Source organism: Gadus chalcogrammus, chromosome 14 (assembly GCF_026213295.1).
Source record: "Gadus chalcogrammus isolate NIFS_2021 chromosome 14, NIFS_Gcha_1.0, whole genome shotgun sequence".
Taxonomy (NCBI): Eukaryota; Metazoa; Chordata; class Actinopteri; order Gadiformes; family Gadidae; genus Gadus; species Gadus chalcogrammus.
Window position 1 is genome coordinate 16,376,079 of NC_079425.1, and position 13,197 is coordinate 16,389,275.

General features: G+C 45.1%; 1 protein-coding gene across 1 annotated transcript in view; it reads left to right on the forward strand.

Annotated features, from left to right (window-relative positions):
- ddb1 (damage-specific DNA binding protein 1) overlaps positions 1–13,197 on the forward strand; it is a 52,148-nt gene that overhangs the window by 29,802 nt on the left and 9,149 nt on the right. The window contains exons 14-22 of the mRNA XM_056608673.1: positions 201–364; positions 1,903–2,010; positions 2,505–2,712; positions 3,001–3,096; positions 3,481–3,592; positions 6,570–6,693; positions 8,892–9,056; positions 9,804–9,898; positions 12,618–12,788. Of these exons, the coding sequence (XP_056464648.1) occupies positions 201–364; positions 1,903–2,010; positions 2,505–2,712; positions 3,001–3,096; positions 3,481–3,592; positions 6,570–6,693; positions 8,892–9,056; positions 9,804–9,898; positions 12,618–12,788 (1,243 nt within the window). The remainder of the gene's footprint in view (positions 1–200; positions 365–1,902; positions 2,011–2,504; positions 2,713–3,000; positions 3,097–3,480; positions 3,593–6,569; positions 6,694–8,891; positions 9,057–9,803; positions 9,899–12,617; positions 12,789–13,197) is intronic.

Here is a 13,197-nt window from a genome sequence, read left to right on the forward strand (position 1 = left end):
CAGACACACGCACGCAACGCACGCATACATGCAACCACTCCAGATATCCTGGCCGAGGATGAGTCAGACCTACAGACTCTCTAGCAAAAGCTTTGCCATGTTATCTTCGTTATTTGTCTAGCAATCCCCTTTTCTTTTTAATGTTACTTCATAGCCGACGGATATCTCACAAGTCAGTCTGTTAATTGTGTGTTCTGCAGCACCACATTGATGGAGCATGAGGTGGCCTGTCTCGACATCACCCCCCTGGGGGAGGCTGGCGACCAGTCCCCCCTCTGCGCCGTTGGGCTGTGGACGGACATCTCAGCGCGGGTGCTAAAGCTGCCCTGCTTCACGACCCTCCACAAGGAGATGCTGGGAGGAGGTGAGGGGGACGGTGTTATGGTGAATAATCCCAGGGGGGACACAATTTGTCAGATTAACGACGAGAGGGTGTGTGTTTGGTCAAATGGGTGTATTTGATTGACAGGTCCACTGCTTTCCATACAGCGGGGAAAAAGGGTTTCTGTTGACGAAATCAAACCAATGTTTGTCTCGTCTGTCTTGGTTCTTCGGTCTGTCTGTCTCGGTCTGTTTCTCTCTTTTTCTTGGGTCTTTGTCTCTCTTTCCTAGCAGAATGACTTAATTTACATAATGGATGCATTTGCGAATTGAGACAACACAGTAGAAACAAATTTCACACGGATTATCAACACTGGTGTTTTCAACCAGATAATGAAAGGGGGATGATGAAGAGGAATGGCGCCTTATTATTACCATTATGATGAAGGAGGTATCAGATCACCCTACCCGCTATTGGCAAACCACTCTGCTATACTCCACTGGCTCCCAGTTTAGCGATATAACTTTGAGGCACATTACAGATGTCTTTTGAAGCCCTTAGGGGCATAGCTCCACCCAGCATGATGCTTGACCCAAGGAGGCCGATTTTCAAATGAAAGGTATCCGGACTCATTCCAGTAGGACCTCTAGGCGATTGGAATGCCCTGCCTTAATGTGAACTCGATTTCAAAATCACTTCTTACGTCTCCTTTGGTGTATTTAGCTTTCATTTATTTGTAATTCAGCCTTTCATGTTTTAATTTATTAATTTGTTTATTTGATCATTCTTTATCTTGTGTGTGTGTGTGTGTTGAATTATTTTCTAATTCAATTCCTTAAAGCTTTTCTTTGATTTGGCCCATCAAAGCACTTTATAATTTTTTTATAAAAGGAGCCATACAAATAAAGTTTCATAATTATATTTCTTATGCTCTCATGCTGTTGGGGTAAGTGCTGCTCGGTGAGCAGATCATTTTCATTGATTGTTTTCCATGTGTTACAGACATGTCAATGCAAAATAGTTTTCTTTCCCCCTCAGCTGCTTGTCTGTTTTATTCTGCACACGGCAACAGGAGTTGCATTGTACATTTTGGCATAACTAGTCGATATATCATGTTCTGTTGCCTTATCACAGACTTATTGTGTGTGTGTGTGTGTGTGTGTGTGTGTGTGTGTGTGTGTGTGTGTGTGTGTGTGTGTGTGTGTGTGTGTGTGTGTGTGTGTGTGTGTGTGTGTTGAGGGGGGGGGGGGATTCTGGTACAACATAAGATAAAAACACTGGCAGTTCAGATATTATTTTGTGATCCTCCATAAATAGCTCTTGAGGGGCTTTGTTTGAAATGTCACAAATATATATTCATTGCAATTGTTCTTCTATAAGACATATCTCGGCTGGTGTTTAGGAGGGACAGTTGTTGAAACATTATGCATTTCATTGCAGTTTGTTAAAATCTATGTAAAAATGTTATTAACCTCATTAAATGGCTGCTCACCAAAGCAGAGAATATCCGACGGCAGTGTTGTCATAGGAGCACGCTCTGTTGGGTTTCCTCCTCTTGTGATGGCGCCTGTGTTTTTCAGAAATCATCCCCCGTTCCATCCTCATGACCACCTTCGAGGGCAGCTACTACCTGCTCTGCGCTCTCGGGGATGGAGCACTCTTCTACTTTGGTCTGGACCTGCAGACGGGTGCGTCTTACCTTCTTGCCTTCCTTCTTTTCACCACATAAAATCTTTCATCAAACACAAAATTCCCCATCCAGCTCTGATAGAGGAAGTGCCTTAAAAAACGTCCATCTGAGACACTTCACTTTTTGTCACCACATCACTCAGCACTGTTGGTAGGACATGAGAAAAAATTAATAATACCATTTTTTTTATTGTTGCATCCATTGCCGCGGGGATGCATGAGGAAAGTTCAGCGGCAGAGCCATAAGGAGGCATACTAAGTTCTGTTTGAGCTGCCATAACAGACTCCCGGGCGCCATGTAGAACAGATTAAGTTCAAAACAAAAATAAATAAAAATTCCAACACTCGTCCATCGATACCAGCCTACTGTAATGTCGTCCTACTCCTCCCTCCTCCTCATATTAAACCACAGTTTGAACACTATTTCCGTGGAAGACCCACAGTTTGGTGTATCTGTTTGATGTTGTGTTTCTGTGGATGCGGCCGTTCAAAGGCCTGCTGCGCGAGCGCAAGAAGGTGACCCTGGGCACCCAGCCCACAGTGCTGCGCACCTTCCGCTCACTGTCCACCTCCAACGTGTTTGCCTGCTCCGACCGGCCCACCGTCATTTACTCCTCCAACCACAAGCTGGTGTTCTCCAACGTCAACCTCAAGGAGGTCAACTACATGTGCCCGCTCAACTCGGAGGGATACCCAGACAGGTGAGGTGTCCCCTGTGTGGGGGGATTTATAGGATAGATCACCGTTTCTCACAGGCTCCCTCTCAGACAATGTCTGGAGAACAGGTGTGGTTCCTTTTTAACACCGCAATAAAAGAGATAAAAATAAAAGTAGATGTATATAATGCATTTGCTTTCCTGCTGTCGCAAAAAGGTCTGTCATTCTCAAAGCATAGCTGCCATCGATGTTCTTGGAAGTACTTTAGCTGAAGTTTACCTCACCTAAAAGTGCTGTTCGGTTTTTAAGACTTTTTTTTATTTCTTGCCCAGTTTGGCTCTGGCCAACAACAGCACCTTGACCATCGGGACCATAGACGAGATCCAGAAACTCCACATACGGACTGTTCCCCTCTATGAGTCTCCCAGGTCGGTCACCCTTCTCAAATGTTTAGAATGTATAAAAGCAATAATACTGAATAATTATTGAGTTAGAATGGGTGGAATAGGTACCCTTGTGCTTCTCATCGTTCCTTCTCTGTATTATTATTTTTACTATTTTCTAACATCTTCACTTTATTTGTACTCTGTTAAGGTGCTAATATGGAACGCATTGCACTCCTCACCATCTGTGTTCATTCTCATAGTTTCTTCCTGGACAATAAGAGAGGTGTTTCCTTACCCCTTTAGGGCTTTGTGTAAGGGGTTGTTGTGTAACGTGGGCCTGTGAGGGTCTTTGAGACTGTACCTTGGATTAAGGGATGTATACTAATAACATTGACGTGACTTGACTTCTGGTCCACGCTTCCCCAGACGTATCTGCTACCAGGAGGTGTCGCAGTGTTTCGGGGTGCTGTCCAGCAGGGTTGAGGTGCAGGATGTTAACGGCACAACGTCTGCTGTCCGGCCCAGTGCCAGCACTCAGGTATGCGTGTATGTTTGCACATTGGGATTCATAGGACAGGGGGACAGTAGGCCCCAAGAAGCCAGGGCATCTGTAGTTAAAATACCTATTATACTCTAATCTTGTTGGACCCTACGTTATAACAGAACTTCTGGGAGGAAACGGCACAGAGCCTTGGCAGGAAACCAAAAAGTGCCTTGATTCATGTTTTGTTATAGAGCGATTCTAGTATGGATGAAGTGGAAGAAGCCTAAAATGAGTATTTCTTACTAATTAGGAAAAAAGAAAGGAAGGAACAGCAAGTTCACCTATATTTCAGCTCATCTGCGATTAGACTTTAGATATTAATCCAAAATCTGATTTAGGAGACTCATTATAACTGAATACTGTGCTGTATATCCCTATGTATTTGGGTGTAGGGACTAGCAGGTTTGCCCGTTGCGGGGGAAAGATCTGAGTAGGAGAAAGTGACATGGTTGTGTCACTAGCATCTCATTATTCAGTGCAAGTGGTGGGGGTGGTGGCCAGGAATAGCAGGGAGTGTGTGCATGCACCAGTGGACCTGCAGGCGCAGTCGTCAAAGCCCATGGAGGGATGGGGCTGTCAGATAAAGATGGCCTGGTGATCAGGGCCACCCCCTCCCAGGTAAGACCATGTCATAGCTGGGAGCTTCTCAAAATAGTCCCACTGGTGAGCCTGCTCACAGGTGCTCTGGGACACTTAACACCTGGGGAAGGTGTTCCTACACTGAATAACATTAAGAGAAGGAAATAGTAATTTTTCAAGGTGGACTGAACTGGATAAGAATTGAAGTTCAATGCACACGTGTGTGTCCACTCTTTATGCTGGTGCGATGCCCGACAGCGTACGTCAACATTGAATACTTTTTTAAACAATTCTCACATAGCCATCATGGATTTACACATAGCCGGTGATGTCACCAGAGTTGGCGGAGCTGAAAGTAAACAGCCACAAAGACGTCAGGTCGAAGAAAGAAGCAGTGGTGACTGCATAACTCCAGGGTGTATTGCAAAACCAATTTGATGGGAATATGTTACCAAACCCTGGGTCGCTCATTATGGGCTGGCTGCAGTTATATTGACAATAAATACGACTTTACTTAGCTTCAACAACAAGCATCCACTATGCAGTAGTATGTGCAAAGCCCACAAAAAATACCCTATAAAAAAAAACATGCTGTATAGAAACCATATACATTATGTACAATATGGTTTGTACTTACTTGTAAGGGATTCCATATTGAGGATTTATATTGATGGCAAGATTGTATTTTGTTGCTTAGTAGTGGATATGAATACATTTTATGGTTATTTTATGAACCAGGCCAGTGAGTCTATCGGCAGCTGCCACCAGCAGCAAACGGTCATTCCATATACCAAAGGGGCAGGGGATGAAAGTACCCCAATATATCTTCAAAGTATTAATAGCCATGACAGAGCAGCAGAAGAGCCTCAAGTGGTCTCATAGCAGGTGATGTAACGTCTACCTTAAGGACTATGGATTGCAATTAAACCACAACCCGAGACCTGGAGCAATCATGAATGATAATAAGTACAGACCCGCTATGCTATGAAAACAATATCATACCTAATAGCCCACACAGCAACCATTCCTCTTGAATGACAACACTTCGGCCATCCACCGAACACATTCTAATCATATGGTTTCCAAAGATGCAAGAGCGGTCACTCTGTGGCGTTGTCATACTCCTATCTCAATGCAGGAATTCAATACACGGGTCAAAATGAGAAACATTTAATTAAGGCAGATATTATAATTACTGCTGATGGTTTCTTGGCAACATGTTTGTCGCAACAAATGCTGCTGCCGTCATTTTAACACAGCGACTGCTCTTCGTGTGCCCTCTGTGCTTTGCTATTGAGTCGCTTACAAAATAATGCACTTCTCAACCACTATGAATTAATTGTGGACTTTCGGCCATTCGATGAAAACACCTCGTTTGGGTTCCTGATGGGGCGGAAGCTGGGGGCAGCTGTTAGACGAGGCTGTTTCGGTTTACTTTTTTGAGAGGAGGGTTTTCCAGCTCAAGCTCCAATGCTTTTCTTTGCAGTTGTAGACTCTATGTGGCAAGTTATAGATTGTGTCTTGATTGTGTAACACAAACACAGCCACAGCCACACACAGCCACACACACACACAGCCCGGGCAAAGCCAAGCCGGTAAGGTTGCGGCTTGACACACCCTCCAATTTCACTGTCTTGCCTGTGTAAAACCGAGGGGGTATAATCCGCCTTCGCCAAGGAGCTGGCTTTCTTGGTACAAACCCCAACATATTCTTTATTTTGCTGACCACATGTTTTTTTTTACTGTTGAAAGCCTCGTAACAAAAGTTCCTCTGCTGGTTTCTCGTAGATCTTACCATCTATCCCTGTCTTCGTTAATTGCGACTGCATCACCTTCTCTCCCATGATGGTCAGCAGCTCACGAATTTGACAGACTCTCTAGACTTGCTGTTTTGTCTCTAGACAACGCAGCGAGTCTGGAGAGTCTGTCGGACTTGGGTAGAGGTGTTGCTGCGTTGTCTCTAGACAACGCAGCAACACCTCTACCCAAGTCCCACCCCTGGAACCCTGCAGCCGAGTCTAATCGCATTTATAGGAAAATTATCCTCCAAAATGTGTAGGGTCAGAGAGGTTAAATTGGAGTGCGAAACTGTATTTCCAGCAGTGGGGGAGGCGGGTATATGAAAACAGCAGCTGTCAGTCTGCCTGCCTCTTCCCTCCCTCTTCATCTCTCATCTTATAGACCCTCAACAACCCGACATACAGGTCAAAACAAGCAGCCAATCTGTTTCGTGTTTGTCAGTCTATATAACACTCACGTATTTCATCTCCCCCCCCGCAGACCTTATCTGTGTATCCACTATCTGTCTATTCTTTGATCCATCCAACCAATGCGTCTGTCAGCCTGTCTTTCATCTCTCCATCTCTTCCCATTTTTCTCTCTCTCCCTGCAGGCTCTCTCCAGCAGCGTGAGCTCCAGCAAGCTGTTCCCCAGCAGCACTTCGCCCCACGAGGTCTCCTTTGGGGAGGAGGTTGAGGTCCACAGTCTGCTGGTTGTGGATCAGCACACCTTTGAAGGTAAGCCCTCCAGGGGGGCCGGGGGTTTTCATCAAGCTAATGCTTTGCTGGTGCCGGCTGCTGGCTCTTACACGAAGCACCTGGCGGTGAAGTAACGCATTCAATGCTCGGGGAGCAGAGCCTAGGTATATCAGCTAACGCGCAAATAAACAGTGAAACAAACCCTCCATACAGGACCAAGTGCAACAGAGCTCAATTCAAATGCGAATTTCAGCTCGAAACAGTATGTCCAACTGTGTGGTTGAAATTGGTTTTAATAATTGCAGAATTAATGATGAATAAACATCAAAATTAAGATGGTGAAAATACGATCTAGCTAGCCATTATTGCTGAAAGTGCAAATGCGCTGTAGCTTTCATTGGATCAATGATTATCACCCACTGGGAGACAAGGTACTCAGCCAAGTCCACAGAATGGCAGAAAGTAGGTCAAATGAATTTGCATTCTACCTAGCTTCAATCGAATCACTGTAACACACTGTAGTACATTACATATGGCCGGCTGAATTTCAGATGAAAACTAGTTTTGATCTTTGTAATCCTCATGATCTGGAGCATAGGGAGTTTGCTAGCTGGTGGACTGCAGCAACCAACTTCACTGCTAAAATAACCTCAGCACTTGATTGCTTTTTGGTTGTATATTTTGGAGCCTTACCATTCAAAGGACACTTCACCCATTTGCATTAAGCTATGTATCGTTAGAAACCCAGTCATATTTTTTAATGGTCTTGCATGACGCTGAATTACATTACCTGAAGAAGCAAAGTGCTGAATACATTGTTACAAAAGCTGGAAGCTCAGCTGTAATACTCTCAAAGCTGGAAGATGGTATTCAGTTAAGTTATGCGATTAAAAGCTAATCAGAACATTTAAAAATTGGAATGGAGTCTCTTGGTGAAAAATACATACGCCTTATTTTGCAAACCCGTACCCGCCCAAACCCGTAAATTGATAGCGACGCCCAACCTGCACCCGAAGGAGAACATTAGATGGAGCCTGGGAATTACACTATCTGGTGTTTGGCGTCATCCAAATTTTGCGCGGTCACCCGTCTGGTACCAGAACCCGTGCAGGAGTCTGGCCTAGATAACCCCCACTACAAGTCTTTACTTGTTGTGGGAAATACCAGAAGCGTCCGAGAACCAGACGCTGTCTTTAATTCATAATATCATCTGGAGGTGCACACAGCTTTTGGCCGTGATATTATATTTAAAGGTTGGGTATGGAATTCTCTTTTTTGGCCATTTTGCAAAGTTACTTGAAATCCTTATCATAACCCACTTACAGCCAGAGTTAGAAGTACTGACATGAAAATTAAACAAGTCAATCATCTGTGGAACGGGCAGGGCTCGACAAACTCCAGCCAATGATTTCCAGACCCACCGCAGTAAGTACCTCAATCAAACGGTCGTACTGCACTCCCCCTCCCCCGCTTGTGACCCCTTCGTGCACCTACTCAAAGCTCGTGACCCAGAGCAAGCTTCTGTTTGTTGTTATCCTGCGGTAGCTACTGGAGCTAGCTAACTAGCTCGCTCTCGCTCGTGCATGATTGCGCATCCATGTACATGGAATGGGTGGAGTCAGAGTCAGCGTTGAAGGAGAGGGGGTAGGACCATTTGAGTTGTGTATTTTCAAAATCTGCTGGCGTTTCGCAAATCCCATACCCAACATTTAATATTACGGTATATAGATACCTATATATTACATAATATTATATTATTTAGATATCGAGCTCCGGGAGTCTGCAAACGGAAACAATCACTTCTCCTCCATGCTGCAGTTCCCTCTGGACTGCAGGGAGTGAATGCTGATTGGCTGTTATGTTACGTCCCTCGGTGATTGAACACTGATTGCCATTGTGGGAGTTGTCGTCTTCAATCCACAAGAGCAATCCTACTTAATTGTCAAGCATCCACATAGCACCAGCAAGAAACAGCTTAGTTGCATTGGAAATAAATAAGTTAAACCGTCAAAACAAATTAGAACATGATGTAAGGGCAAATATTCCTTCTAAATCAAATGTTTAGATCACACCACAATTCAAACATCTGATTTAGAAGGGCGCCTAAACATTTTCTTCTCATCCCTAATTTGATCTGGGTCTTTGCATACAGCAACATTGGCCGTCTTTCTGACATGAATGCCTGTTCCGTGTGTGTGTCTGGCTGTGCATTGTGGTGGTTGATTGTGTTGGTCCAGTGCTCCACGCCCACCAGTTCCTGCCCAGCGAGTACGCCCTCAGCATGGTCTCCTGCCGCCTCGGACGGGACACCTCCGTTTACTTTGTGGTGGGCACAGCCATGGTGTACCCCGAGGAGGCCGAGCCGAAGCAGGGCCGCATCATCGTCTTCCACTACACTGACGGTGAGGTTGCCCTCACCACCACCACCACCACCACCGTCATTAAACAACCCGTCATAACCTCCTCGCCCCTCCACCCCGTGCCCTCGTACATGCAGAATAAGTTGTCGCTTTCACAACTTCCGGAAGCTTCCTCAGTCTCTTTTTATCGTTTTTCACTTTTATTATCTATTGTCGTCACCCTTCATTCAGTAGCCGCCCATACCCCCCTCCTAACACGTCTCTTTATCCCTCCCTCTGTATCCGTCACTGTCTCATCTTTTCTTTTTGAATCCTTTTTAATTTCTCTCACCTTCCCTCCCTTTCGCCATCTAGTATTTGTACTTTCTTTTCGTCGCTTATCAACACGTTTGAACCTTTTTCTTTGTTGTTTTTTGTTTGCTCCCCTCGCTGGTCTCCCTCACTTTATCATCATCTTATCGTTTCATCTCCAGCCACGGCTCATCACTCCCTGCTCCCTCACTCCCCCTCCCCCTTTTCTCACTTCCCACTTCATCTCCCGATCTCCTCCCTCACACTCAAACCGGCTTCCAATTCATTTATTTTTTCTATCACCCCCATTTCTCTTTTCATCACACCCTTTTGACTCTGTCACACTTCTTTCTATCCCCCTTTGTTTCTCTTTTGATCTCAAAACCATGCCCTGTAAAGAAACTTCTTTTTCTAGCTGACGAGGTGTCTTTGCCATGGCGCCCGCGTCACTTTAGCGACGGGGTTATTGACGGCAACTCTTGTTTACTTTCCTCGCAGGCAAGCTGCAGACTGTGGCTGAGAAGGAGGTGAAGGGGGCTGTGTACTCCATGGTGGAGTTCAACGGCAAACTGCTTGCCAGCATCAACAGCACAGTAAGTGTGTGTGCGTGTGCGTGCGTGCGTGCGTGCGTGCGTGCGTGCGTGCACGTGTGTGCCGTTCTGGCCCAGGGGGAAACGTGGGTCAGATAATCGTTCAAACTGATGACACTGGCCTGCTGGTGGCGAGAGAGTGTGCATGAACATCAGTCTCTGTCAGCGGCTGGCAGGCCAGCCTGGCTCTTGGTAGCTTCAAGCTGCTGTGTAGCAGCAACATTATTAGCCCTGGAATGGATCTACACTTGGCTTGTAGTACATGGGGTTCCTGATCAAGAAAAGCTCTATCTATGAGAATCGTAGGAAATGTACATCGCAGGCCCCGTCCACACGAAGGCGAAACTGTTACGGTTTCGATCTATCCGGTTTCGCAGTATCTCCGTAAAGACGGAGTCAAGCGAAACCGGGTAGATCTGTAGAAACGCTGTAGTACCACATTCCAGGCCCATAAGGGGCGCTGCTTCTGCTACAGAAATCCTTGTTGTTGTGAGTTCTGAGACTCCGCGGGCTTAACAGTCATTGGCTAGAGGGTCGAGGGGTGGGGCGATGACGTCATGGTTTACGGTTTCAGTCGTCCACACGAATCCAAAACGAAACCGGGTAGATTTGAAACCACCTCCGAGGGTGGTTTCAGAAGTTTGCGGTTTCGGTCGGCAGATTCGCCGGCTTCGTGTGGACGGAAGGCCGAACCGTACAAGACCTTTGCGGTTTCGCCATGAAATCGGCTTTGTGTGGACGGGGCCTCAGTGTCACCTGAATTTCAGTTAATGTAAGTTTGAAAGTTACCTCAAGGGTTAGTGAGACAAGGGGCCGGGAAAGTGTCAGCAGTGTCTGGAATGTTGGATTTGAGGGAGACGAACAAACCATAATAAGTAGAAACAGGTGTCTTTCCAATGCTTGGTTGAGTTGCTCAACTTTTTTCTCTTGAGAATGAAATCCATATCCTGGCAGAGCAATGATGCATCATTACAGACAAGAGACTGAGAAATAAAACCAGACCAATGATGCAACTACAGGTGTTATCATGGCCAGTGCATTCGTCACCTTTTGAGTTATTTTCATCCATGCTCTCTTGAGCTGTTTTTAATAAAGATGGATTAAACTTCACGTGTAGCTGCAGCTGTTAATTGACACTGTATAGCTGTTTCTAACAGTTTATATTACACACCCAATCTTGGTTTGACCCATATTGTATATAAAAAATACCACAGCCCTATGTACCAATCCTGTACAATTCATATATGCCCCTATGGATAAATGTAAAAAAGCCATGGCTGGCTGCAGAGATAATACCTCATAAGCCCCTATGAGATGGGATTGCTACCAGATAATATTATTTTCCAGATTTTGAGGTCGCTACGCACCCTGATTTTGTGTGTGTGTGTGTGTGTGTGTGTGTGTGTGTGTGTGTGTGTGTGTATGTGTGTGTTGGTGTGTGTGTGTGTGTGTGTGTGTGTGTGTGTGTGTGTGTGTGTGGTGTGTGTGTGTGTGTGTGTGTGTGTGTGTGTGTAAAAGGAGAAGCAGCTAACAAATCTGTCGAATATTTCTCTGTAAATATCCACATCCCCCTGTCAGTCATGCTTGATAATGTCTGACTTGCCTGTTTTGAGCATGTCACTGTTAATTTCCATATAAATGAAAGGGATGGCAATGAAAGGAATTGTACAACTGTAAACCTCTTGCTTTTTTGCATTTTTATTATTATGAAATGGTGTTGCCAGTTCGGTCCAGAAAAGCATTGCAAATTATTAAACCAACTGTTGACTGAAACCCTGCTGTAGCACGCCAGTAGAATAACCCACACTGTCTGCAATGCTAATCTAGTCCAAAATAGGCAGCCTCAAACAAAGTCCAAACTGACAATATGCTGTTGTAAACAAAGTATATATATCTACGAGTTGCATGGTAAAAGTTTCTCTCCAAAAACTAAAATGGTCAAAAGAATAATTAGCTGGTGGCTGTTTAAATGTCTGCAGGGATTCAACATTTTCATGTTTTCATATTTTTAATTACCATATAGCCTTTATGTAAACTATTGGAAATGCGTCGTCATGGATTCATACAACAGCCTCCTGCCAATGACCGCTCTTGGGAACGCTCTGTCCGAAACCAGCCCTCCCACCCAAAAACCACCCATTTATTTATTTATTATGTTACAATCAATCGCCTCTTAATTAAGACTGAGACGGCATTGGTGTTGGGGGCATTTGTTTGTATTTGTCCATCAGGGGTACTGCTGATGAAGGGGGAGCAACAATGGAACCCACATACGGCCCCAATTACTCACACCACTACACACACGCTTTCCCGTTTGAGTGTGACAACTGGGTTCGATTTGAGGTTTGATGGGTTTTATGTATTTGTTCTTTTTAAAAGGGTTAGGGTTAAAAAAATATTGTGGCGTTATCCAGCATCTGGATAAAATAAGTTGTATGGACACACACTAAACATTAAAGACTTAAATTAAATGATTCATCAATTATTCACCCAAAGCTTGTTCAGAGTATACATTAACAGCCTATTGGGAACTGCAATTTTTGTTGTCTTTCAAAGCTAGCCATGCAATGTTGAATGTCTTAAATCAATTGCTATTGTGAGCACAGTCGCAGAGTTACAGGGAACAACTTTCCATGTTGACGGTCGGACTGGATGTAGGTGAGCGTCCAGGTGGGCATCCGACCCTGACTGTCCTCAGCCAACTCCTGTGGTGTTCTTCTAGGTGCGTCTGTACGAGTGGACGGCAGAGAAGGAGCTGCGCACGGAGTGCAACCACTACAACAACATCATGGCCCTCTACCTGAAGAACAAAGGGGACTTCATCCTGGTGGGGGACCTGATGAGGTCCGTTCTCCTGCTGGCCTACAAACCCATGGAGGGCAACTTTGAAGAGGTGTGTGTGTGTGTGTGTGTGCACCAGTTTCACACCTTCTGAGGAAACCACGGTTACCGGTAAAACCATAAAAAAGCCAAAGGAAATTCAATTTTGGCACCCATTAGGCAGGGAGGTCCCGGAGTGCAGAGCGGAGCTGGAACCGGCAACTCAAAACAGTGGTTGGGGCTAACGGAACAAAAAAATATATAGTTGCAAGCAACCATGACGGGGTCTGACCGTATGAACTACAGTATGTATGACTGTATGACCGACATTATGACCGACAGTATGACAGTATGACCGACAGTATGACCGACAGTATGACAGTATGACCGACAGTATGACAGTATGACCGACAGTTTGACCGTAGACTGCCAAGGGCAGATTAGAGTATATTTTGAGAAATAGAAGTCTTCCGTACCCCGAG